Source organism: Gymnoscopelus microlampas, assembly GCF_963454915.1.
Source record: "Gymnoscopelus microlampas genome assembly, chromosome: 8".
Taxonomy (NCBI): domain Eukaryota; kingdom Metazoa; phylum Chordata; class Actinopteri; order Myctophiformes; family Myctophidae; genus Gymnoscopelus; species Gymnoscopelus microlampas.
This window is the reverse complement of record NC_139945.1, coordinates 42997217-43022751: the sequence shown is the minus strand read 5'-3', so window position 1 is coordinate 43022751 and position 25535 is coordinate 42997217. Positions and strand designations below refer to the sequence as shown.

At 42.7% G+C, this 25535-nt stretch overlaps 1 protein-coding gene across 5 annotated transcripts; it reads right to left on the bottom strand.

The window, feature by feature from the left end:
* Positions 1-549: 549 nt before the first annotated feature.
* Positions 550-24867, bottom strand: LOC311049887 (bridge-like lipid transfer protein family member 2). 5 transcript variants are annotated; one of them, XM_084063796.1, is made up of 40 exons: positions 24816-24867; positions 23827-24033; positions 23266-23377; positions 22324-22373; positions 22061-22202; positions 21830-21957; positions 21671-21731; positions 21385-21568; positions 20368-20491; positions 19968-20092; positions 19775-19842; positions 19521-19657; positions 18946-19100; positions 18371-18561; positions 17726-18023; positions 16544-16749; positions 15041-16091; positions 14377-14568; positions 14047-14249; positions 13444-13562; positions 13103-13335; positions 11986-12176; positions 11537-11636; positions 11078-11283; positions 10661-10958; positions 9949-10106; positions 9644-9850; positions 9081-9180; positions 8718-8900; positions 8109-8230; positions 7256-7411; positions 6422-6543; positions 5701-5881; positions 5436-5522; positions 4681-4791; positions 4468-4603; positions 3963-4087; positions 3752-3853; positions 3342-3476; positions 550-2368 (listed from the first exon to the last, which is right to left on the bottom strand). In XM_084063796.1, the coding sequence occupies exons 2-40, from the start codon at positions 23898-23900 to the stop codon at positions 2180-2182; spliced, it is 6762 nt and encodes a 2253-aa protein (XP_083919922.1). In that variant the 5' UTR covers positions 23901-24033; positions 24816-24867; the 3' UTR covers positions 550-2179. The 5 variants fall into 5 exon arrangements, with proteins under 5 accessions (XP_083919922.1, XP_083919923.1, XP_083919921.1 ...); XM_084063797.1 differs by lacking the exon at positions 24816-24867 and adding an exon at positions 24325-24378; XM_084063795.1 differs by lacking the exon at positions 24816-24867 and having other exon boundaries at positions 550-2095; positions 2170-2368; positions 23827-24360.
* Positions 24868-25535: the final 668 nt, after the last annotated feature.

Sequence of the window (25535 nt, the reverse complement as noted above, 5' to 3'; positions counted from 1 at the left end):
TAAAAACCTCTTTATAAGTGAAGACAGTGTGCGGGACTCTCTCTTCCATATTCAACTTTCATACTCCGACGCACCTGTCCGTTTGTAGGTGTGCATAAGGACATTTCCTAATAAATCGTGCAGAATGAAACACACCAACTACTGCAATGTTGGTCATTTGAAATTCACCAACCAGCTGAAAACAACTTCCCGTAAAATCTTGTGCTTATCTAATCAAACATTGCTCACTCACCTTGCTATTTTTACATATGTAATTACCCATCACATTCTATCAGATATTTTGACTAAATCATTTTACATGAAATTAACAAATATTTCAGCTTCTTGTGTCCATTATGGTTTCAGAAACGCACAACACTGCCCAAAACCATTATGTCCCAGTCTGTGAACAGCGGAACATGAACGAATGTGTAGTTCCATCTGAGAGGGACATTTGTTTGATCCTTTGACCTAGTCGATTACAGCCTGTCAGATTAATGATCAATCATCCACTCACTTTCCCGTATTACTAATAGTCTCCAGTGGAAACAAAGGAATAGTTCAAACAAATTAATTGAACAGAGACAATTACCCTTTTTATTGATTGGTAAACATTAAACAATTACAAGCAAAGCGACAGTCCTGATGTAGCACAGAACTGATACAAAAGATAATCTGTTCTGATAAAACAGTAAGATAAGTGATTTATAATCAATTTAATTGAAATAGTTGGACAAAAATACAGTATGCTTTGATAGAAGTGGGACTGAAATAACAGGCTTAGCAGCATAGTAACTTAACAGAAACAAAAATGGTTACAAAAATATTGGAAAATATTTTGCATAAAAAGTGCTTCAGTGTTAAAATTACAAAATATCAATCAGCTATTAGCTACAAACATAATATTTTTTTTTGCCACAACCATGAATGCCAACAGAGCAAGTGCAGTAATCTATTTTGGCTAATATATTTTTGCTGCTCTGTTCTTGGTATATTGCACTGGTGTGAGGTACAGTAACCTGTCAGCCAGCTGAAAGATGCAGGCAATATAAGTAAAAAATAAAATTCATTAACAGTAATGGGCTCTCCTGTCGATGTGACGATCATATAGATTACACAATACTCAATTCATGACAAAATACAGTGCTGTCTATTGTTTAGCAAGATTCTAAATCTATTCATCTCTTAACTGAAGTGGTTTTCAAGGTGCAGCAAGTTTGACCTTGACCAGTATTCCTGGACCAGCAGGAAAAGGTGATCTAAACCTTGCATGTGTGTACAGATACAGCAAAACCAGTCATACATTGAAGTGCGATCTATGTAAATCATCCCGGTTATACTCAAAGAAATGTAATTGGTCATTTTTTAAAAACCTGTAGATGTTAAGAAATGCAGCGTGAAAATGTAATGGCACAAACAGCTCCAATGTACAGTATATGATTGGTCAAATTGTCCCCTTGGTGATCCTGGAGTTGTTTTAAGTTCCTCTCAGGGATTTTGAAATGTTATTTAGGCCTGATATCAGTTCAGAGAAATGGAGCACCTTCTCCTTGACAACAAGTAGACCAGACAGGTTTAATAGTGGATAAGGGAAACACACAACACTGGGCAATGTCTAGACTTGTTGTTCCTGGTCCCCCTTTTCAATTATGCTTCACCACATCAGAGCATGGCCACTGATATTCTGACGCACTAACGGCCTGCCCCGTCCTCGATTCCTTAAATGAGGGAGTGTGGTAGCTGCCATAGTGGCCTGCCCAGTCATTGCTACGGCTTTATTTATCCTCCATCGCACAACCTTTACACAAGTGACTAAAATGACAGAAAAAAAGTGTAGAGACAGGGTGCACAGCTCAGTGAAAGGATAGTGCTCTGAACATGTTGTTGCATCATCTCCTATATTCCGGAGCCATGTGTTACAAGTCTTTCCACCTCTCTGCTCTCAGCTTCCTCTCTCTCTGCTCCTATCTAAATGAAGTGGTAATAAGCTAAAATAATCGTTTAAAAAGTCTAGATGAGACTTCCCTTTGTCAGCTGAAAATATGTCTTCTCTTTATTTTAGCAAAAGGGTCGTACGACAAAGTATAAATTGGCCTTTAGAATGTGTGTGTGTGTGTGTGTGTGTGTGTGTGTGTGTGTGTGTGTGTGTGTGTGTGTGTGTGTGTGTGTGTGTGTGTGTGTGTGTGTGTGACTATGTGTGTCACTTGCGTCGGCTGAAGATGCTCTTTTTGCTTGAACTTTTGTCGGTGGTGCTGAGCCCGATGAGGAGCCTGGCTTTCTCGTCTTCCTCTTGCTGCTGCTGCATGCCGTTGTCTGACTTCCCTTCAGAGGACTTTCCCCGTGGATCTGAACCAGAAGCAGGCTTAAGCCGCAGTTTCTCCTTTATCATCTGCACAATGAGACAAAAACAAAAGAAAAAGTACAATTTCAAAGGAAATCAAGGAATGTAATTAGCTCACATTGACTTTAATGTGCCAGGTCAGTCTTTAAGACCTTTAGTCTATCTATATTCAGTTTTTATTGGTGACAGAATGCACTCTTTTTCTACCTTTTGATGGGTTAGACATTATGCACACCTGACCAGCCCAGGAGTTATATTCTACGGTACTTTAATTATTTTATTTCAACTAGTGTTACCCCAATACCTTGTTGTTCTCTACCCATGTCTGTGTCTTTGTTTCAATCTTACAGTGGTGCTGCTATTTTTCTCAGGATCAATGCAAGTCTATCCATCCAATTCTCCTTACTACTACTACTACTACTACAAACTAATTGGCTAGATAATGGAAAATAAATGGTAAATGGTGCATTTATAGAGCACCTTTATCCAAGGTGCTTTATAACGCACACATTCGTACATCGACGGCGTAGGAAACCATGCAAGGCACCATACCTGCTCATTGGGAGCAATTAGGGGTACAGTGTGTTGCTCCAGGACACTTTGACACTACTCTGGGGGAGCCTGGGAATCGAACTGGGAACCTTCCGGTTCCCAAGCGGACGCTTTACCTCCTGAGCCACATACACTATAAACTGCATTTATGGACGCTGGCCTCAGATGGCATGAAATCCCAGTGAAAAAGGTAGTGCACACTGGTAATGCTGCAATTGTGTATTTATTGCGTTTGTCAACGTTTCGGCCTGTTCAGACCTTCATCAGGACATGTACAATATGTCCTGATGAAGGTCTGAACAGGCCCGAAACGTTGACCTGACATATTGTATATGTCCTGATGAAGGACAGGCCGAAACGTTGACAAACGCAATAAATACAAAGCGGAGCTTTTTCAGCATTTTGCAGGCTCTATTCCTTTTTTATGAAATCCCAGTGACCAGCTGATTTCAGGGAACAGCCTCTCTACCTGTGCAACCAGTGCTTTACGACTGTCCCTCTTCACAGCCATTGCAAAGTCTAGCCAGGTCCAGGTATTGTTGTGGTACTCCAGACAAGGCAGAACCAGGTTTAGGTCCTTCCAGTCCACACTGCTCTTCTCTCCCTGGGGATAGAACATTTGTAAAATATCAGTTTAAGATTTTATAAATATCAGACTAACTACAGAATACATTGTTGTGCATTGCTACATAAGTTTATGTTCACACTCTCCGGATTTAGAAAATACAGAAATGACATAGCAACAACCTTTCTACATTAAAATCTATGAGAAATGACCAAAAGGCAGCAGCCTTTAAATAGGTGCTGGTTTTCAAAAACAAAATACTGATGGATAATAAGCTGAGCAGCGGTGGTAGGATGTACAATATAGGAACCCACCTTGTAACTGACACAGAGGGGCACTTGGGGGATCTTAATGTAGATGAACGAGTTGTTCATGGCAGCCCGTTCCTTCATCTTATCAATGTCATCAACAGGATGCTGTATGAGGAGAGGAGATCACAGCCGGCCATGTTAATACATTTCGTTTTTCCAAATGTTCATTTATTGGAGAAAAAAAACAGAACAGGAAAAAGAAGCATAGTAGTACCTCAGGGGGTTTTCTGAATGACCTCCTGACCCCTGAAGTACGGTTCAGTCCCTGTGTGACACCTTTGCTAGGGCCCATAGCCCCCATGGTGTCTTCTGATAGCTGCCTGGGCTTGACAGGGATACCTGGGACACACAGAAAAGCAGCATGAACACGGTGGCCTCTGGCTGACACTCTGCCCTACACTCTATACTCCCACTGAGAGTCTCTGAAGAGAGTCTCTGAAGAGCATGCACGCACATGCACAGTCACAGTCATATGCATGAGAGGCAAGGTCACATGAGTTGAGAGAGGCTTTTAATAGCTTGGAAGGATGACATAATAATAGCAACATGGGTATCTAATACCACACAAAGGACGGGCATAGAGAAGGTAAACTACCACAGTTTGTTCATTTGGGGCACCATGCATTTCAGGCAGGTGGCCACATTTATAGAGGATGGAGAGGGTGTGGGGGAGCTAGTTCTCAAGATACAGCTGCCTGCAACACTTGGCCTGTACGTACCAGTAGTAACCAATCGGGACTTGTCCTCTTCATCAGTAACGTCCTCTTCCTCAACATTTCTTCCCGGGAAGAAAAATCCCATCATCCTTTTGAAGAACTGGTACATAAGTTGTATGGTGAGAGGCACCACGTTCACCTAACAATGGAAACATTTGGCATTGAGCACCATGTTCAAATTCCAATGACAATGGCCACAAATTGAATTTCCCTCACCTCGAAATGTTCCTTGACAGAGATCCCTCCCACTGGAGGGCGCACTTTGCTGAAGATTCGCAAACCAAACTGCCGGCCTGAAAGACAGGGACTCTGAGGTCGGAGTACCACCTGTGAGAGAAATGGAATGTTCTTTTCAGCCTGTAGCAACACATTAATGCTCTGCAGTCACTCTTTATGAAACATTCCATGAACACAGATGTGATCCTGCTAAAGAATGTCCACGACACACATTGATGTTAAACAGAAGACAATGCTCAAATGATGATACAAACAGAATATGATATACACCATGAAGGCTGGAGATGCATTTATGATGAGTCCTTGGGCACGGTTACAACAATAAGTTCTTGGGTGCACATGCAATGGTGAATATCACACTATCTGGGCTGGGAGCCCGTGACATTGATCCCATCTGGACAAACAAGTTGGAGTCAACACAGACGTAAAAAGGTCTGTTACTGTACATACCCTCACACGCTGCACAGAGGAAACCAAGTAGAATGTTATTAAATAAAGCCCGGGAGGTTGTGTGGATACACCTTGACAACAATCTTCAGCACTGAACAAACTTCTAAAAATGAATCATTGTTATGGATGACTTTGAACAGGTTTGTCAGTTGCATCCAACCGTTATGTTTTATACTGTATGCTGCTAAGAAGACACCCCATAAGATGGGACCATTACACCCCTAATACATACATACACTGCATTATACCCTGTATTTTTAACCAAACACGAGTGGCTGATTTACCTTATATGAGGCATTGGGCAACAGGTTGTTCATTGTGAACCAGCCCAGTTCCAGGAGATGCTCTGCTGTGTCATCAGACTTGTTCAGCTGTAGAGAAACAATTTGTAAGCTCAAAAACTGTACATCGGTGAAAAGCTTTAATACATATATATCTTTTTGCAACTTGATAACATTAACAGCTCTAAGCTCCACCCATGCCCTTACAATATCACAATTCCTTAATAATGAACTCTAGTCAGTAGTGGAGGCTCCTCCCCGTGCCCACCTTGCTGTACATAAATCTCTTCAGCTCCAGCTCTGCGATGCCGAGCTGGCCGTCCTCCTCGGTTAAACACCAACGAGCCTGGGCAAAGTATATCTCCGTTCTCCTCACCACACTCACATCCTCCGGGGGTTTACGCAGCTCCAGTTTGTTTGCCCGCTGCAGCTGGAAGTCCTTAAAACACCTGTGCGAGAGGAAGGAAGAGGAGAAAACGAAGGCATAGAAATATTTGTAAGTATACTGTAGATGGAACATTTCATAGTAACGCTGTGCTTCCATGTTAAACATGACAGAGGAAGGATTCATAAATCCATGATATGTTCAGTGATGAATGGTATTCACAGCAATATGCGTCATCGGTAAGTTGTGTGCTTATGACCAATCTAGTATAATACATATTATGTCAATGGGAAAAATATGGTTTAGAAAAAATATATAATAACTTATTTGTGAAGCAGATTTCATACATAGTATTGCAGCTCAAAGTACTTTCCAGGCAGTACTAGGACAGCTACACAACGCAGAGACAGAAAACAAGAAACAAAATCAATAACAATGATTGTAAAGAATGTCAACATAAAAGTCAAAAGCCTAATTCATGCTCTATGGCCGAAGATAGCCAACCTACAAGTCTAGGTCAGCTACTTTCGACAAGAAGTATGAATCAGGCAAAATGTGGTCCTTCCAGCATGCAGTGTTGGCTGTATGAGTGATGAAGGGAGACCTGATTAGGATGTTAAGCTCTTCACTCTTCATCTGCATGTCCGTTTTCTCCTGGTGGAGCTGGTCCTGCAGCCTCTGGTTGATTGCAGACAGTTCACCCCCACTCAGCTCCTCAGGCTGGGCCTGCAAAGTAGGTAATGCACATTCAACACATATGGAATCTAATTCCACACTTTGCAATTGAATGGTCTGACTGAAGGAAATGAAAACCTCCAACATAATTCAAATGGACTGAAATACAGTGAGATGGGCTGTCTGTATGTATAGCCAGCCACCTTCCTGTATATTCAGGATGTGATTTAGTAAACAAAAAGAAAACAACCCCCCCCCAGAGATTGAAAGTCACTGCCTCCAGACTAAACACACCCCTGCATGTATTAACCCATTAAGACCTGGAACTGTGTCATTTTTAGATTTGATGGCTAAAAAGCATTATTTTACACGTTGGGCTATTCAAAAATAGCAGATATACAAGCTCATAGCGCGGCACCGAGTGCCGTGCTACGAGCTTGTAGATCTGCTATTTTTGAAAAATCGTGAAAACGTGTGCAAATCTTTGAATATATATGTTTTAAAGCGAACATTTTTAACTCAAATCTTTGCTTCTGGGGGTCCCTGGAACAACATATTTTGATGGGGGTCCGTGGCCAAATACATATAATTTTGGGGGTCCTTGACATGAAAAAGATTGAGCACCACTGATATAGAAACATAGGTTTTTCAGAAAACTGTTGAGATTTAGGAGACATGTAGAATCGGCTTCAGGTCTCAATGGGTATTAGGATTATGTAAAAGACTACTACATTGGCTGGTGTGGCTCTGTGTTGTGACTCACTCTGATGTTGGAGTAAATCTGTTTCTCCAGGCGTCTGATCTGGGCAACGTGCTGCCTGACTGCCTCCTGAAGATGCAAGATGCTGCTGCGCTGCTCTTCAGGGTTACTGGAGATCTCCAACTGGAAACGCACACGCTGCTTCTTCTCACTGTGCTCCTGGACACACCACATGGACAAAATGCGATTTAAGCGGAGAACTTACGCGGGAAAACTATTATGGACCTTTTTTTGTAGGCCAATAGCTGTTCTAGGTCAAACAGTTTTAAACTGGATGTTCAAAAGATTGGAATTAACCTTCTTAACACTTGGGGTGCCAGAGGTTTATTAAAAAAATGTACGTTGAGTGCCTGGATTTTTAACAATTTTTGAACCTTTTTCAAGTAGTCACAAAATATTTTCAGTGATCACCGTCCTCACGGTGATCCCCTCATTACACACATAGAGGTCTCGTACAATCGGGGGGAAAAAATTAAAAACATTCGGTAATCCGTTCCATAGTTGCAGCCAGTTGAAAATAGTCAAAAATACATTGTAAAAACAAAAAGTACACAGGAGCAGAGATACAGGCTTTTGAAGTCATAAGTTAACCAGGAAGTGGATTCAAGTCTAAATCTTCGAAAAATGATATCTCCTGGTGCTGTGAAGGGAAAAAAACAAACATTTTTTTTCTTCAAAAAACATATATATACGGTTTTGGCACTCCATGGTTGTATTTCCAAAACCGTATATATACGGTTTTGGCACCCAATGTGTTAAGAAGAACGTCCAGTTATGGGTGGTACAGAAAGCATTGATAGCGGTCTACAGGACCTCTAAGACAAACGGCTATTACAAAGTTGACTCCCTCTCCTACCTTGCGCTTGGGTTCGACGTGCAACAGCAAGTTGTTCACTATGTCCAGAATCATAGCATACTGGACAGGGTTAGAGGAGATCTCTAGGTCATGGTGGATGAGGGTAAAGGTGTCCACAGCCCCTGGAGAAGGGGAGAAAAATATTAGGTCATATTTCTTTTTTATTTATTTATTTGCCTGAACAAAATGGTAGGTTTCCTTGTCATAAAGTTCAGTTCTACATGTTGAGTTGAGTGTCAAGCCATAATCTGTCAATGTTGTAATATAGTTATTTAAACAGGACAGGGTCTAATAACTTTGTGGTTTCCGTGTGAATCTCTGATGCATACTTAGGACGTAAAGTCTTGTCCAAATACGGAGGGATGTTGTTAAGGCGGAACTGAGAATATGAATTCACAACATTCTACAAAAAAGGGGGCTAGGGCCTTTTCTGGCGGTTCTGGACAACCGACACCGGGCACGGCACTCTTTCCGGTCAGCTGCAACGTGCGCGGCAAATTTGAAGTTGGTCGGTGGAGCGGTTCTCGAGATACGTGGATTACAGATGTACATACCTATGTACAGAGATACCTTGCATTTATTGTAAGATATGGGAGACCAAAAACATACCGGCCTGCTTTTTAAGCAAGTCCTCCTTCTCATGGTTGTTCCGCAGCTCTGGTGGCTTAATCTGTGTGGCCAGCTCTGGATCGATGTCATGGCTGTAGCCGATGTAGAACATGCGGCAGCTACAGCGGGAGATTATACGCTGCACCTGCTGGCTCTCATTGACCTGGGCTGGCTGGTTCCAGTCTGCAACATAAGTAAGATGAATCCATTAAATGCAGGGTTAAATGCAATTACTGTGTCCAGCTATGAATGACCTTTCACAGCCATATAAAGTTAAAGAGGCTACTGCTGATATTATACATAAAATGTATTATTATCATCATTATTATTAAAAGGGGTGAGTGCGTGTACGTATGTATCTACCTGTGGTGGTGCTGACCATTCCTCCAACAGCCTGGCCACTCTCCATCAACTCCTGCACTGAGTCCAGGTTGCGCTCCCTGTGCTCCTCAATGTTTTTCACCTGAATAAAAAAATCCAAAACCATTATACATGACGTGGTAGCTAATAAAGTAGGAAACAGACTACTGAAGATTTACTAGCAACGCAGGCTTAGTGCATGCTACAGAAGAATGCCTGGCTGTGAAGTAAATCATATGAGCTATATATGTGAGGCATGGCATGTATACTGTATGCTCTGAAACCATTAAAACATGAGGAATTGTAAGTGATAAAGGTTAGTACAGAGGATTCAAACCATCCTAACTATTAGCTGGAGTGGCAGCCAATGAACAGTGCCTGGGGAGCGGGGAGGAGCTGGGATCCAGGATCAAACTTTCCACATGCACAGGCAACCGCTATAGCTCCCCGAGTCAGTGTTGCTCCAAATACCCGCTAGCCATTTATAGCTTGCCACTGTGCTATATCACCTATCCATCGATCATAATACACACCTCCAACCACAGTCCATTGATTGTAATACACACCTCTAACCACAGCTGCCGCTCATCATGTTCAGAGGGGTTGGGCTCCATGGTGGCAAAGTACTGCATGCCATCCAGCATGCAGGTCCAGGTGGTCTTCTGCTTGAGAGAGTCATTGTACCAGGCTGGGTGATGCTCACACTGAAACAGCTGAGCCTTGGCTGCAGACACCAGTACGCAGCCTGCCGTCTCTGTGCCTCGTAACATCATCTAGGCAAAGGAGAGCAGAGGAGGATTACAACAATAAACCTCCCCTGACTAGCTAGCATAAAACAATTCAATTGGCTAGAAGGTAAATTAGCAGTTACCTGACAGTTGACCAACTCGATGAGCCAGTTGCGGTTGTAAACATCGTCAGTCTGAGAGGCTGCGATGCCACACAGCTGGTCGCTCACACCCGAGTCCTCTTCTGAGAACACCACAAATTTATCAGTCTCCTCGATCAATTTCTGGAGCATGGATGTTCCTATAGACAGAGGGGAGGGGGGTGAATGAACAGTAGCAGATAATGGAAGTGAGAGAGAGAGAGAGAGAGAGAATCCAAGTTATCCTTATTCTTCAGAGTGTCATTACTATGTAAGCAAACTCATAGGACCACAATCAGAATCAGAATCAGGTTTATTGTCACATCACAGGGTTACAAGGTAAAAAAGTGGGTGAAATTCGTTTTTTTACATCATTCCCATCGCAACGTTAGTTTCCATAGAAAGAAGAGGGGGGGAGGGAGAAGAAGAAGAGGGGTGGGGGGTAAGTGGGAAGGAGATCAAACAAGAGAACAGCAGAAAGGCCAAAGAAGTTATCTACATATTTACAAAAGTACCTGAGATAAGAAACAAACTAAGGTGCCTGAGCATAGCAGCAATGTATGTATACTGTGCATGATATGCTTATGGACGTTAAGGTGCTTAGAATGGAAAGTCCCCAGGACTTTTTTTGTGTTATCCTTTTAGCCCAAATGTCTGACTGTACCTCGTGCTGTTTGTCTAATGAAGTATTCAATCAATCAATAAAACTCCTCACCTTCATTCTGACTTTTCTCTGGCCGGCTGACAGAAGGCATGGTGGGGGTAGTGGGGGCTGTGGTAGGAGAGTAGTTGGAGGGGGAACGTTTGAGCTTCTTGGCCTGCAGCTCACTGTCGATCCTCAGACCTTTCAGCGCTTCGGTGGAGAGGTTCCGCTTCAACACGGATGCCTTTTTATAACCGTCATACAGCCCAAAGGCTATGTTCCTGTTGGCGGTGGTCCAGGAGGCACGCAGGTCCACCAAGCGCAGCTTGTGTGTGTAGGGGGCATTGCTCTCATCCGTGAGGTTCACCTCCTCACAGAAGTAATCAAAAAGTCTCAATTAATAACAATAACATGAGTGACGGTGACGTGTACAGAAACATAGGCTAAACACTTTTCTACCGACCAAAAGAACCACCGGTTCCCTCCTACCTCCTCCATGCGGTTGCTCTGTCGCTGGTAGCTGAGCGAGGACAGGCTGAGCAGGTGGGTCTTGTTCACCGTTAGCTGGGCGGTCATCTGATGGTCAGCTGTGTCATCCCAGGTGGAGGCCATCAGGTGGACAGTTACTTCTGATAGATCGCTAACCATCTGGGTCACATTCCACTCAGAGATCAGTCTTCTCATCACAGTTCCAGCTGAGGGGCCACATGAAAACACGCACGCACGCACGCACACACACACACACACACACACACACACACACACACACACACACACACACACACACACACACACACACACACACACACACACACACACACACACACACACACACACACACACACACACACACACACACACAATCAGACGAACATGCTACAAAATCTCATATATTGGGGGACTAATCCAGTCCATTTCTCTGAAAGGGTGCCATGTGGAAACTCTTACCCTGTGGGATAAGTCTCTGTGCTCCTCTGGTGAAGACATGTCCTTTGTTGCATTCCACCTGGATACCTCTCTGCTGGGCAAAGGAGGCCCAGTAATGTACCTGCAAGGTAAAAAAAAAAAAAGAAAACAACATTGCTACATTAGCAGTGGCCTGAGAAAATATGCAAATGAAGAACAAAAAAGAGAAAATGGTGAATAACTTGAGTAAAAAGGTGCAGTATGTTTAGTAAAACAGGACAAAAACGTGCAGATATTACTAAGACGATAAATATGTCTAAAAGTGCTGATTTCAAGGTAAATAGATCAGCTCAGGGTGTAATAAGGCAGCTTTGATAAAACATTAGCCGTGTTCTGGTGGCTCAACCAGTTAGTACTCTTGTCCAATGTCCTCTCCTCTGTACGAATAAAGCAGGACTGACTTTCAATAAACAACAGAAGAAAATACGTACTTGTAGTTCGGGGAAGGAAGCAGTGTAGGACAACTGCTTGTAGTGTTGACCCAACTTCTTGCGTATAGGCCTGAGGCTATGGAAGAGCTTGCCTCTGCAGATTGGCCGAGACACACTGGTCCAGGTGGCCCAGAAGTTCTGCATCCAGCGCAGTGTGCTGCTGTACAGGAGGAGTCTGGGCTGGCAAGGCTCTGAAAATAAGGAATGTAAATCTTATTCAGCACGGCCATCTCTTTTCCTTATTACGAGCAAAAGACTGTGATGGAATTAAAGCACTGGGTCTGACTGGATTAAAAATAGATCTGGTGATTATGCTCGCACATGAAAGGAATTTCACACTGCTGAGGTGTTACAGAAGCCCAGATTGCTTTGATAGTGGCCTTCAGCTTGTCTGTAATGTTGGTTCTAGTGTCTCTCAATCAAGCACAGTAATACCATGGTCAGCAAACCAATTATTTAGTCGTTTTTGCACAATGGGCAGGTGCCAAGTCCAGCTCGAAAAGGAAGAAGTGGACACCAGCTGATTACATGGTGCCCCAAATCATCGCAGACTGTGGAAACTTCACACTGGATTTAACCCATTAAGACCGGGAACGCACCTGTGTAATTTTTTTATTTGAGCTAAAAAGCATTATTTTACACTTCGGCTATTATAGCAGATATATAAGCTCATAGCGCGACACCCGAGTGCTGCGCTACGAGCTTGTAGATCTGCTATTTTCGAAAAATTGTGAAAAAGCGGGCAAATCTTTGAATATATGTATTCTTGTAAAGCAAACATTGTCAACTCCAATCTTTGCTTCTGGGGGTCCCTGGAACAAAAGATTTTGAGATGGAGGTCCGCGAACAAATGCATATCATTTTGTGACCCTAGGAATGTGACACTTGTAGCCTATTTCCTGGACATGTCTGAGTGTAGTGGCTCTTGGTGCACCGGCGCAAGCCCCAACACTTTTCTACAATATTTAAAGTTTTTTTACACCCACCATAAAAAGTAAGGCATCTGACATCACTGAGTTATGTGTGCATTTTCTCTACAAGGGCCTCTTTAAGTGCCATTTGCTAAATCCATTCAGAAGACAATTAATAATATGCCCTATAAATATAATACACTCACCTGTACCACCTGTACCAGAATGTGGGTTAAGGTCCATAGTGATGGAAGGGTTGAGGTTCTCAGAGCGGAAGGCTCTGTAGGAGTCATGAGGGTTTCCTGAGGTGACATCTGCAACATTCTCCGCACAGCAGAGCATTACAGCATGATGGTCATGGGGGTTACCATGGCAGAGCCACTGCAAGTCAAAGGTCATGTGTAGGTTGGGCAGGTGTAGGAAACAGATATCATCATACCTGACATGGGAGAAAAAAAGAAACGTATGATGTATAAAACATATTTTTTGGAATACAGGAGGCTTTGCAGTTGATCATTGAAATGCAACATCCAATATTTCATCTTACTTTGAGGCCGTCCTGACATTAACATCAAGGTCCCCTTTGAAAACAAACTGCCCAGGGTTCCAGGCAAAGTTTAGGTTATTCCATTCCCAGTGCATGTTTTCCGTTGTGTTGTAAGGGTCCTGTAAAGATTCAATATATCTGTTCATCTCTTCAATAGAATATACTTTTTTGTTTTGGTAATGAAAACAGTTTGGTTAACACAGGAAATAGCATACTATAATTCAAACTATGGCAAGAGGCAGGAACCACCCAAATGCTCCCAACATGTGTTTATGCAACTTTTACGTTAATTTGTGATGTTTAAAAGGAGCATGTCACGCATTTTCAACCTTATCTTCGTAGAATTGGTCCTCACTGATCCTCATTATAAGGTGACACAATAATGAGTACAGAAATGATTCCATCTTATGTCTGAGCTTTATTGAGGACTATACATGACGATAGATTGATCTTGATGAAATGGGTGAAGTGGTACTTTAAGTTAATTGAATACTTCAGTGTTGATAAATAAAAGATTTTGTATTGTACATATGTAATTCTCCTGCCTCCATATTTTCACTGAAGACAAACAGCAGGGTAATGAGTGGATGCTTGTTATTTTACCTCTGTAGCCAGCTGGTGAAGGTTGGCGTGATCGATATCCATGACCCAACGTCCGTGCATCAGGAGACGACTTTTATCCCACCAGGCGAGGGGAGGTGAAGGGTCCTCTGTGGGTTTGGTTAGCAGGTCAGCCACCTGGCCAATCAAAGTCCAGGCAGGGTCCCAACATGGTCCCCACACAATAGTGTACAGTGATATGTTGGCTGAGGAGAGAAAAAAGTAAGTGAAAGTACATTACAAGGACTTTGAAAGACCCAACAAGTAAAATGCCTTTAGATGGATTGTGCTGAGGCCTTAGCACAAAGCTATAAAAGCTTTTCCCGGACTCACATTTGAAATCGTAGTAGAACTTGAGTGGCGGCATATTCCTGTGGACTGTCACATCTCCCCACGGTAAGCCAAGAGGCAAAACCTCTTTGCGATGAGCCCGTGGATGTCCATCCTGCTCTGTCCCAATTAGACGCCCCGACAGCTCCCAGTCTCGGATCTCAAACAGGTAGCGTGGGTAGTCCCGAATTCTCACTGTTAAGAGAAACGGTAAACCTTTTTACCATTTAAAAAATAGCAAAATAAATACATAAATAAAACTAGAAAATGTGCTCCTCGGAGCACAAGTCTCCGCCAGCAGACTTGTGTTGGGAATGTTGGGAATGTTCTAATTCTTATGTTCTAATTCTCTAGGAATTTATTCCAAGATTGGAACTTTTTCTGCTAATATCTCCTGACTAAATGTTAGCTTGGCTGATGGCACTGATGTCACTTCGTGAGTCACCTATTTATAGGTATGTATTTCGTCATGCGTCTCGCTAGCCAATCAAAGCACACCCTTTCAACATAAACAAAAACATACTCTCCACCATGCCGAAGGCATAATGTAATGCTGAGATCTCTGTAATTACATTTTCCTTCCCCATTAAGTTTTACCTACTATATTCCCTCTGTACAGGATAATCACCGACATGAACAGTAAAACCACCATTTTGTGTTAACTAACCCAGATAGGCAGAGAGTTTGAACTTGACAGCGCGACACCACTGAACCACCAAAGGCAGTCCATCCCTGGGGAACGGGCTGATCCCATCGATGTCCCTCAGCTGCTGTCTCACTTTCTCTGGCCCGTGGAGCGAGTGGTCGGCCAGGACTACCAGCTCCAGGTCTGATACCACCCAGGTCAGGAGGGACTTCCTCATGGGCGTGTTGGAGTACAGGCGGCGCGAGCGCTGAATGTAAATCTCGATGTGCTTCTTCTCCAGCGACGTGTACAACTCTTCGATCTTCCTGGCTGGTAGCAGCTCCCCGTGCTGCTTGCGCAGTTCAACCACCTTCTTGTCAAGCAGCTGCAGCCGCTTGGCACTCTCCTTGCTCTCGTCCTTCATGAGTTCGTAGTTGTCGCGCAGCTTGATCTCGAACGTGTCGTCCAGGAAGACGAAGGAGAACTGGCTGATTTTGAAGACGAGGTCGGGCGGCAGGCACTGGGCGATGGCGGACGGGCTCGCTGAGCCGTGCAGGGTCTTCAGCCACTTCTGCACGCTGATAGCCTTGTCGAACGTGTCAGAGAAGTTGTACTGGTATGGGAACTCAACAGCCAGGCTCGGGCAGGTCAGGACCCAGACACGGTTCTGCGGGGTGGTGAGGAAAGGGAAGGGGTCTCTGTGCAGCTGCATCTCTGTCAGTTCTTGGTGCATCTGGACGTCGAGTTCTTTGAAGGAGAAGATGTCGTTGCCATCAAAGTTGAGGTGCAGGTGAGGAGAACGCACGTGGACGGAGCCGGTGTGCACGGTGAGGGAGAGGGTTTGTGTGTGCAGGCAGATGTAGTTCAGCTCAGTCACGTGGGCCCTGAGGCGAGTGCGACCGAGATCGACACGCACGCACAGCTCCTTGCCCTGGCCTGGAGATGATTCACTGCCTGCCAGTTTGACTGCATTGTCCGTCCCTTCTTCTGCACAAAGCATAGTCCCACAAGCATGTGCTTCAGTCATGTGCTGGTACAAGAACATGTGGTCAGAGGGTGTCCACTCCACACTGAGCCCCTCCTCACATTGAACCTGGATGAGAAGCGACATGATAAAAACATGAACACTTTGTTGTAGGGGTGGGCGATACATGTTGTAGGGGTGTGCAATACAGTATGCAAGCTATTTTTAAATGAACCATATGAATAATTCAACATTGAGATTGAAAATGCATCTTTCAATAGGATGAAGACAGACAATTTATCAAAAATAATTTCCTCTCCAGCTTCACCTTTTATGGGGAAGACAAATTTCATTCAGATAAAGAGAGATAATTACAAACCATGTATGTACATTGTTTCGTTGTGGAATTAAGTGTGTTCAGAGAAAATGCAACAAGCAATATCAAATGATCATCTTTTGGTCTGTAAATATCACGCTATACTTCGAAGTCAAGACAATGTGTATATATAATTTGCATCATCATGTCAAATCAGTAAGGGCCTATGAAGAAGAGCATGACAATCAGAGTGGACATGCAGTACCTCCAAAGTACAGGTGGTGGTGTGATGATGGAAGGCTATGGCAGTGAGTTGGACAACAGGCATCAGGGTTTGGGAGGCCGGACAACAAGGCTCCGTATTTTCTGTTAGTGTCTTCAGCACAGATAAACTAACACCCTGTAGAGATAGGCTGGAGCTCTCCCCAGTACCCAGGACCCGAACCGTGTCCACCCGCAAAGATACAGCACCTAAGGAGAGCAGGTTAATGTCAATAATGGTGACAGAAGGTTTGAGGTTTTGGTCCCTCTTGACAAAATGTAATGCATCATGTTTTTGAAGACTGGCTATATGTACATCCACTCAAGTCTGCCTTCAGTTATATACATCCACACAAGTCTGTCTTCAGTTATACATACACTCAAGTCTGCCTTCAGTTATCTGAAGTAATTGTCACTCGGTTCTTGAACTACACCCTTTTAATAGATGAAGACATACTCGACATTCTGTAGTGTAGACTACTCTTTCATGCACAAAAATAATGGAGAATATTGTGAAATGCATACATTAGTCCCTGAAAGCTTAATATGAAATATATATATCATGAACAACAAACATGCTTATTCTTACAGTTAGGGGTGTGCCGATACACTAATTTCACGAAACGATACGATACGATATTTGGCTCACAACTTCGATACGATTTCGATACGATACGCACTTTTTTTAATATGAAAATATATGGAGGAGAAAAAAAGAAAATGCAAACAAATAATTCTGTTTTTGCATTATTCAGACATGCAAACTTGTAGCTTTTCAGCTACAATAGCCGTTTTGAATCCAAATAGTATGACACCTGACCCGAAAAAAAAAACATGTTGTCACTCTTTTCACTTCGGGGCCGTTTGCATGCCTGATTATTATGATTGTAAAAAAAAAAAAAAAAACATTTTTTTTTTTTCAAAAACGATTTTTGTTTTTCCAAAACGATACATATCGTCGCGAAAACGTATCGCGATATATCGCGGGACGATATATCGGCACACCCCTACTTACAGTATGTCCATGTGAGAACACATCCCAGACAGCACATCTTTTCATCATTCAATGTATTAACCACATTTACTCCAGTGTTCAAAAGCATAAAGCTTACAAGCTGTGAGCTAATAGATCAGCTATTTTCTCTATTGGTCATGAAACAATGTATATACAGCAGGGCTTAGTTACCTGCCAGATTAGAGAGTGTGAACACATTCACATCATCCAGACAACACTCCAGGTGGAAGAGCAAGTGTGGGTGGACAGAGGAAAGGCTGTGGTCAGTCTCGTCAGTAGCGGGAGACACAGAGACTATATGGGAGTGCTCTGGACTATCGTCACTGGGCAGCTTGAAGAGGGAGAGCAGGCGAGACAGGCACAGGGTGCAGGTCTCTGAGAGTTCCACTTGGAATCCCTTCAGATTGGACTCCACACTTAGACTTGGAGCATGGCTGCTAGACTCCATGTGGGGTTTGTTGAAACTCCCCTGCAGATGATAATGACCCAGAATGCAGTTATCAACAGGATAATAAAATGCGACCCTCATCTTAAAGTTTCAGTAGGATTGAAAAGGTAAACCTCATGCACAACCCAAAATTGGGAAGTAGAAAAATATTTGATATTTTAGACAATTCTGTTAAGTTAAACATGACCAGCATACATTTAAACAATTTATACGCAAGAGCAATTAGAGTGCGTATATGCATGCATGTGTGTATGTGTGCACATGCATTCTTGCCAATATTTATGCATAGAAAATTAAACAACTCATATATAAGTATGTAATGAATTTTACACAGGCAAGAATAAACTGTGCCGACTTTGTCTCAGTACCTGTAGACTGAGGGAGTCGAGGATAAGTGCTTCTCCCCACACATGTTTCCCAGGCGGGTGAGGGGCCTGTTGAATATGGGACCCTTGGCCGACCCTCCACCAGAAGTGGTCCAAGGACAGCGATGCGCGTTGATGCACAGTCTGAGATTTCAGGTCTTCCTCAATTTTAATATCAAGCAGATGCTGTAGCTCTGTTGGAACGGAGAAAAAGTATTCATACAACTATCACTTCAGAAAATATTGTTCAGATTTGTTGCCGTACAGTGGTTTGATTAAAGTGCCAAAAATGGATAAAATGAGCTTAAGTGTAATGATTAACATTTTCATCTGCACCTATGAAAATAACGTATCTAATCTAGCTGGGGTTGGTATGCTTGTAAAGGCTGGAGTCAACAAAGAGAACCATACCAACAGTGAGCTATGGCAATATGCGAGAGCAATGTGCCCTTGATAATGCGGCATATCAGCTGCTGAGGTGCTTACGATAGGCTTTTCTTACGCTCAACTAGAATAATACTCTCATTTTGAGTTTCTCTGCGTGTACAAGGATTGGCTAAGTAGGCTGACGGGAGTACCTGCGTTGGCTGAGATGAAGCCAAGGGCAAATGGCGGGGTGTCTCCCAGCTGAACAGAAACATTGACGTTGGACACAGAGGAGCTGATCATCACAGGGGCATCCAGGTGAGGGAAGCGCCTGTGGGGCAGGAAGGTGTGCAAATATTCTAATGGACTATGTAACACAACAGTATGCACAAACACAACACATGAAGGGTGATGCACAAACACAAATATGGATGAAGAGGACAAAATATTTAAAGAGGTTAAATACAAAGTAGGGGATATTAGCACATCTGCACTCCTGATCCTTTTTTTAAACTGTTATATGACCCAGTTATCAATTTCGCACACTTGATACACATCCTTCACTATGCTACATAAGTAATGCCAACAATACTCATTATATAACTTAAAAGTCATTCAATAAAACATTCCAACAAATCAAATAACATATGTCAATAAACTGTGCCACAAGTTATAAATAACCTTAATATTCTATCACACAATGCTGAAGCTAGTGTTAGCAGCAAGGACTACGCAACGCAACCGCAACAGTACAATGCTTTGTTTCACTTTCCATAGCATGACGTACCTTTTTCGGTGCGCTGCTTTCCTGTGAATGAGCTGTTCCCATGGAAATAGGTCCAACCAATGGGAGAACTCCTGGTGACGGTAGTGGATGATGCACGTGTTGACTGTTACTGACCCTGAGATACCTAATGATGTTACCTAGAGGCACAAGAAGGAGAAAAATAACAGTTGAAAGTTGTCAACGGAATCATAGAATTTAGGCACTTTGGGAATGCAAAGTAACCACACACATAAAGTACCATCTGTTCACCGTACCTGAAGGACAGTCCTGAGTGTGTTCAGACAAAGGATTCTTTGTCTACTTTGAGAGAGAAGAAGTCCATCTGTTAATAAAAGAAGGAACATGATCATATAATTTGTCATCCATGGCACCCCACCCCCCCCCCCCCCCCCCGCCCCAACACACACATTGTTGAAACATTCTGGTATCAATCTGTCCACTACTAACCCTCTAAAAGGAGCTTCAGACTACTCTGAGGGAAGCTAAGCTCAGGAGTGAAGCTCTTGAGTGGAAGATGGTCGCATTCACGTCCATAGGCCAACTTCAGAGATTTCAGAGTCCAGTTCAAGTGTCTGCACGGTTGGAACAGTCATGACAAGGTGTCAACAATTAAACAAGACAGTAAATGAGAAAACATATAAAACGAATATTAAAAACATTTGATAGAGAATCCTACCAGAAGGTTCAGGTAGGGTTTGATCCAACACCAATTTGGAGAATTTACCTGTCTGACGGCAGGTGTCTTCATTGATGGGCACCAAATCATGCTTATTAAGATTATAGCTAAATAACAGCAACCCTAAATACATACCTGCTAAATATACAGTATATGAGATTGGTGACTAACCTTTTTTGGCTGTGCATGGATAACGTTATATTGGTGTTCTCAAATTCCACATTGACATTCTGGGGAATCAGCTGATGGCACTGTTCCACTGCTTCAGTTTGGATGAACTCAACGCTTTCACCATCTAAAAATGAATGTTAGAAAATTGTTATCAGTGCCTAACAAAGGCTAGAGTTGGTCAAAAGATGTTTTCTAATTTATTCTTTATTCAAAGCAATAAATGCTTCTTCGATGTTTCTACCAGAAGCGCTGCTTTAGTGTTTGTCCTGTGGTTTGGTATTAACAACTCTGCACAGAGGAGCACCTTCTGGGTCACTATTCATCCGGTACCTTCTTGAGTACTCCATTTGCTGTTTTTTTTATTATGGTGTGGCCAAAGACCAAGCCTTCGCTAGTATATAGTTTGTCTGTAAGTATCTTGGCCTGTCCTGAAAAGTAGGCCAATCACAGTTCATGCTGTTATAAGCATGACATCAAATGAACACAAATTCCTGTCATGGCATCTTAATGAATACAACGGTCGACCCAAAACACACTTGCCCCGGGTCAAATCCGGCGAGGTCTGAACGGTCTGACCCACGTACGTATGTCTAGCCACCAAAGTCCACTCGCCCCAGTCAAATCCAGCAACCTCGGAGCGGTCGTACCCAATGTATTTCTGACCACCAGAACCTCGGCCACGTTTGACGTCTTGGGGGTACCGCTCAAAAAAGGGGGGCGACCGTGAATCGGGGCGAGGGTTCCGGTTACCATCCTAACGACAGTGTGTCACAAGAAATTTGGCATTGATCGGTCCGACGGTTCGTGAGATTAGCTCCGGACAGAGACACAGAGAGACAGACAGACACAGACCCTCTTATACACGGGTACCTCTTTCAGATCCATGCAAGTATAAATACTAATACAATATCACATTTTAAACTAAATAACAATGTTAACAAAAGACATATTAATCATACCATAAAGTGGTTTCAAAAAACATTCTGATATTTCAGAATGGCTCACTTGTTTACTCACCACGTGCATTTCGAGTGCTCTTTGAGGGAGATGGCAGTAACAGAAGCTCACTGAGGAACAGGCCCTCATGCAACTCTGCCAGAAGAGTTCTCACACACAGGGACAGACATCCTGGCTTCAGTTCTGGCAGGCTCACATCTCCAGAAAGCAGCAGGCTCAGGGACACTTCAGCAAGACATATGTCCTGCACAGAATATAATGACAGGCAAACACATTTTGTCACGCCTAAAGACATTTTTAATTCTGTCTCAATGTTAAAAAAAAATCACTGCCTTATGACACTCACCAATCCATTGCTTTTAAGCACTTTACTGCTTAGCTGCCCAACGGATAAATCCCATGCCAACCTGTGAAAAACGTTTCCAAATTATTTGTATTAACTTGTATTATTCTCAGAGCACCTGCAGTAGATAGTGAAGCAGTGGGGTGTGCAGTGCTTGGTTACCTGTTACTCTGGTAGTCAAGTAATGTGGTAATTCCTGTGATAGTCATGTGCCACAGAGATTCTGACAGGGCAAGGTTCAGCACCATCACATTGATAGAGTCAATGTGGAATGACAGGAACGACAGAAGCTGAGAACAGAGGATCAGAAGTAGATGTTTAGTCAGCAAATCATTTTACTGAAAACCATTAGCCCTAGTAGTAGTAATAGTACACTAGTATTAGTCTTCATACCTGTGAAAGACATTGTAGGGCTTTGGGGTTGATTGGAACTTTTCCTGAATTGCTCCCATGGCTCTTCTTTACCAGAGGTCTCAGTGGCACTTGCAAGTCAAACCTCACTCTGGTTTCACCAACACACAATGCCAGGTACCTCCTGGAACACAAACAAATCACTGAATGAAGTCACATCGCCTAAAGCAATGTAGTAACAAGAATGTATCTGTGTTAGTTGAATAACATCAAACATAAAAAAGAGTAACAATCTGAGCACTTACGGCAAGTCTTGGTTTAAAAGTTTACTTGAAATCCATATTCTGTCAATTTCCTGTAATATAATAGTTATGTACAGATTTCAGAAATGTGACAAATCAAGACAAATGACAAGTGATGTACAAGTGTTCATAACATGAGCAAAACAGAAATGGTCTTGAGTGCTCAGGAGTTCATATACCTGTGATGAAGGTGCTCTGTGGTAAGTTTGGCAAAAAGTTTAATGTTTGAATGTTAACAGTACTGGGTTAAAAAACCCACACGTATCATAGTGCAATTCCCCAAAAATACTATGTATAGACAATAGATTCCATTTTAAAACCCACATGTAGCGGCACAAACAGCCTTCTTATGGGCGTAGCCCTCAGCAAACAGTTACCCCTTTAGAACATCCATCTATAAATTCCAAGAATATCTTTCTGTTTGTATGTCTGTTTGTACATCACATAGAGTATCTTGAGAACCGTTCATTGGATCTATTTCACACCCGGGTGTACATATGGTTATAGTTGCTTTCATTGCATTCTTATTTTCCATTATTATTTATTTACTTTGTTAATCTCTTATTACTTTTTTCATCTATACATTTGGTGTAGCCATTTTGTAGTCATATATCATCTGTGAGTACATTAGCTTCCAGTCCAGGTGTTTGTACTCGAGGGTAAACTGTGTGCTGAGGGCTCCGCCCTGAAAAGGGCTGTTTGTGCCGCTACATGTGGGTGGTAACTCGGGTTCTGTTTTTACATGCACACCTACTGTATTTCACCATGGAATAGCCATCTTAATAAATGCTTTTAAACCTTTTGCCAAAATTGGGACAATGAGCACACTAATTACTTGTTTTATAAAACAAGTGTCTAAGATTAAACATTAAAATGTAATGTTTAATGCTGTGTTAGTGCTCAGTACATCCAAGTGGTGTAAATGGAGCTTGAGGTGTGACCTACCAGAGTATGCTGGGGATGAAACTGGATACTAATTCCCTGGACCGAGAACAGCCCTACAGATTTGATCTTCAGCTCAGCATTTAGTGCATTTTGGAACAATCTCACAAGCCACCTAGAAGTAAGACACAAAAGAACGATGTGTTGATATCTTGTTGGTATCTGTGACCCATCCAATTACAACAAACATTAGGACAAGAAACATCTAGGCTACCTCTCATTATGAATATGTGCAATCTTGGCTTTATCCGATAGCCTACATCACATTTTCAATCTAGCATAACTATGGACATTTGCTTGGTTATCTTATTAGGTTTCATCCACAGGGCCATAGTGTCATTTAAGTTTCTGCACTACACCCAGTTCTAGTTGGCATAAGTTAACTCTTGCACAAGCTGTGCCGTTTATAACCTGAAAACACATTTCTTGGCACCAATTGATGCTTGGTTGGTTATTATTTGACAAGTCACATGATGCATGCAATTTAAAGTTCACACCAGATCGAGGTGATCTGGCCAGGACAGGAACTTCAGTAAGCCATTTCAGATGGAATAGCATTCTTACCTGAAAATAAGGACAGAGATCAGCGTTATTCCCAGCAGAACAACTGCAAGGAAGGAAATCAGCCAGAGAGACATTCTGTCCCCACTTGTTCTTCACACCCAAGTCACGGTCATGGAGCTGCTTCTCTTCTCTTGTGTCAGCTGCTCTGAAGGTGGAACAGATCTTCTTCTCTTGAGCACAAAACACCTGTCATTCAGCCACTTCCTCCTTGGTACAAATGAATAAATAACGTTACGAAGTAGTACTAAAAAGGAAGAGTCGCGTTTGGCAGAGTTGACGTCAGCTGTGCAATGCAAACGTCTGTTTACTTTAGCTTAACGTGGCTAGCTGACAGTGCTAACAGTTTGCAAAACAAACGTAGAACGCCGCCCCCCCGCTTGTTAGCTAGATAGATAGAAGTCAAACTGTAGATGCACCCTACAGTTAAGTGTATTTATCTATCTGCCTATGTTAGTTATTGCCCTGCCTGTATACATTAACAAACTCTACTAGCCTTACATAATGCTTCGGCTGCCGCCGCGTCACAATGTAGGGAATGTATAGCTTTGTCGCGCAAAAATGACGTTTTCGTCCCCTCTCCCCAGAGAAACTATTAATTTAAATCAATGGCAAAAAAAAAAAAACTAGAAAGTTAACTACTAGAGGAGTAGCTGCCGTACGATTCAGACACTTATCTTATCTGTCTGTCTCTTATATGTCAACATGATTTGTGTGCATGGGGATCTCATCTTAAACAAGCTACGTGCTTAACTGAGCTATCCAGTTTAGTAGACCTTGTATTGCGAATTTGTACTTCCATGTACTGTTATGTACTGCCATGTACTGTTCTCATGTCTTACTAAATAAAGTACATCAATCAATCAAACACGCGTTGAGAAACGTTCATTTTAAGCTGTACTGTACTGTATTATTATTGCCCTATAATTGTTAATTAAAAGCTATGAGCAAGTATAAAGTTATTTATGAAGGACGTGCAACACATCCCGTACCTTAATTTTTGTGCCAGTCCCGTTGCATACCGAGTGTGTATTCTTGCCAGAGTAACCACACAACTGTCCAACCAAGGAAAGGGAGTGTAGCCATGTAGTCAGTTCCTGACTGTCTACCCAGTTCAGTTCAGCAGTATGGTACCAGCACAGCACTAGGCACACTGTCTGTGTGGCATCAGGTACCAGTAGCCCCTTTCGGAACCCTGTATACCTTTTTGGTATTTGGGATGACAGTACCGCCATCCCAAATACAAAAAAGGTATACAGTTCCAAAAGGGGCTACTGGTACCAGCACAGCACTACCAGTCACACAGTGGCATTAGGTATCCGATTGCTTTCCGAGACATTTCTTTTAAACGTTGGACCTGAAACCTAATGCACCTGATAGTCATTCCGATATCCAATTGGTTCCAACATTCTTTGGACTCAAACCCTAATTGGACTGATAGGCCTAATTGCCCCCCCCCCAGAGTCCCCTGCAATTCTTATCTTTACCTGACCCCGAATGTTGCGTATTATACAGACCTGCCAAGCCTAATAATTATAACTGCTACTGTTCTACCACTTGATGCCAGTTATAGTCTTCTACTCCATAATGGAAACTAGCAGCTAAGTAGTAGCCTACAATAAGAGACAATTATTTTTGCGCTGCAGTAATCTGATCCTTGGTCAGCCTACTGTAAGTCATTCAGCATGCCGTATTTGAAGATCCACCAACTT

Excerpts from the sequence above, each read along its gene's own strand:
- LOC311049887 (XM_084063796.1), bottom strand. The coding sequence starts at position 23,900 with ATGTCTCTCTGGCTGATTTCCTTCCTTGCAGTTGTTCTGCTGGGAATA. Across the intron at positions 14,569-15,040 it reads CAAACTCTCTGCCTATCTGG|TGAGAATTCGGGACTACCCA; the intron begins GTTAGTTAACAC and ends TTCTCTTAACAG. Across the intron at positions 4,604-4,680 it reads CTGTCAAGGAACATTTCGAG|GTGAACGTGGTGCCTCTCAC; the intron begins GTGAGGGAAATT and ends TTCCATTGTTAG.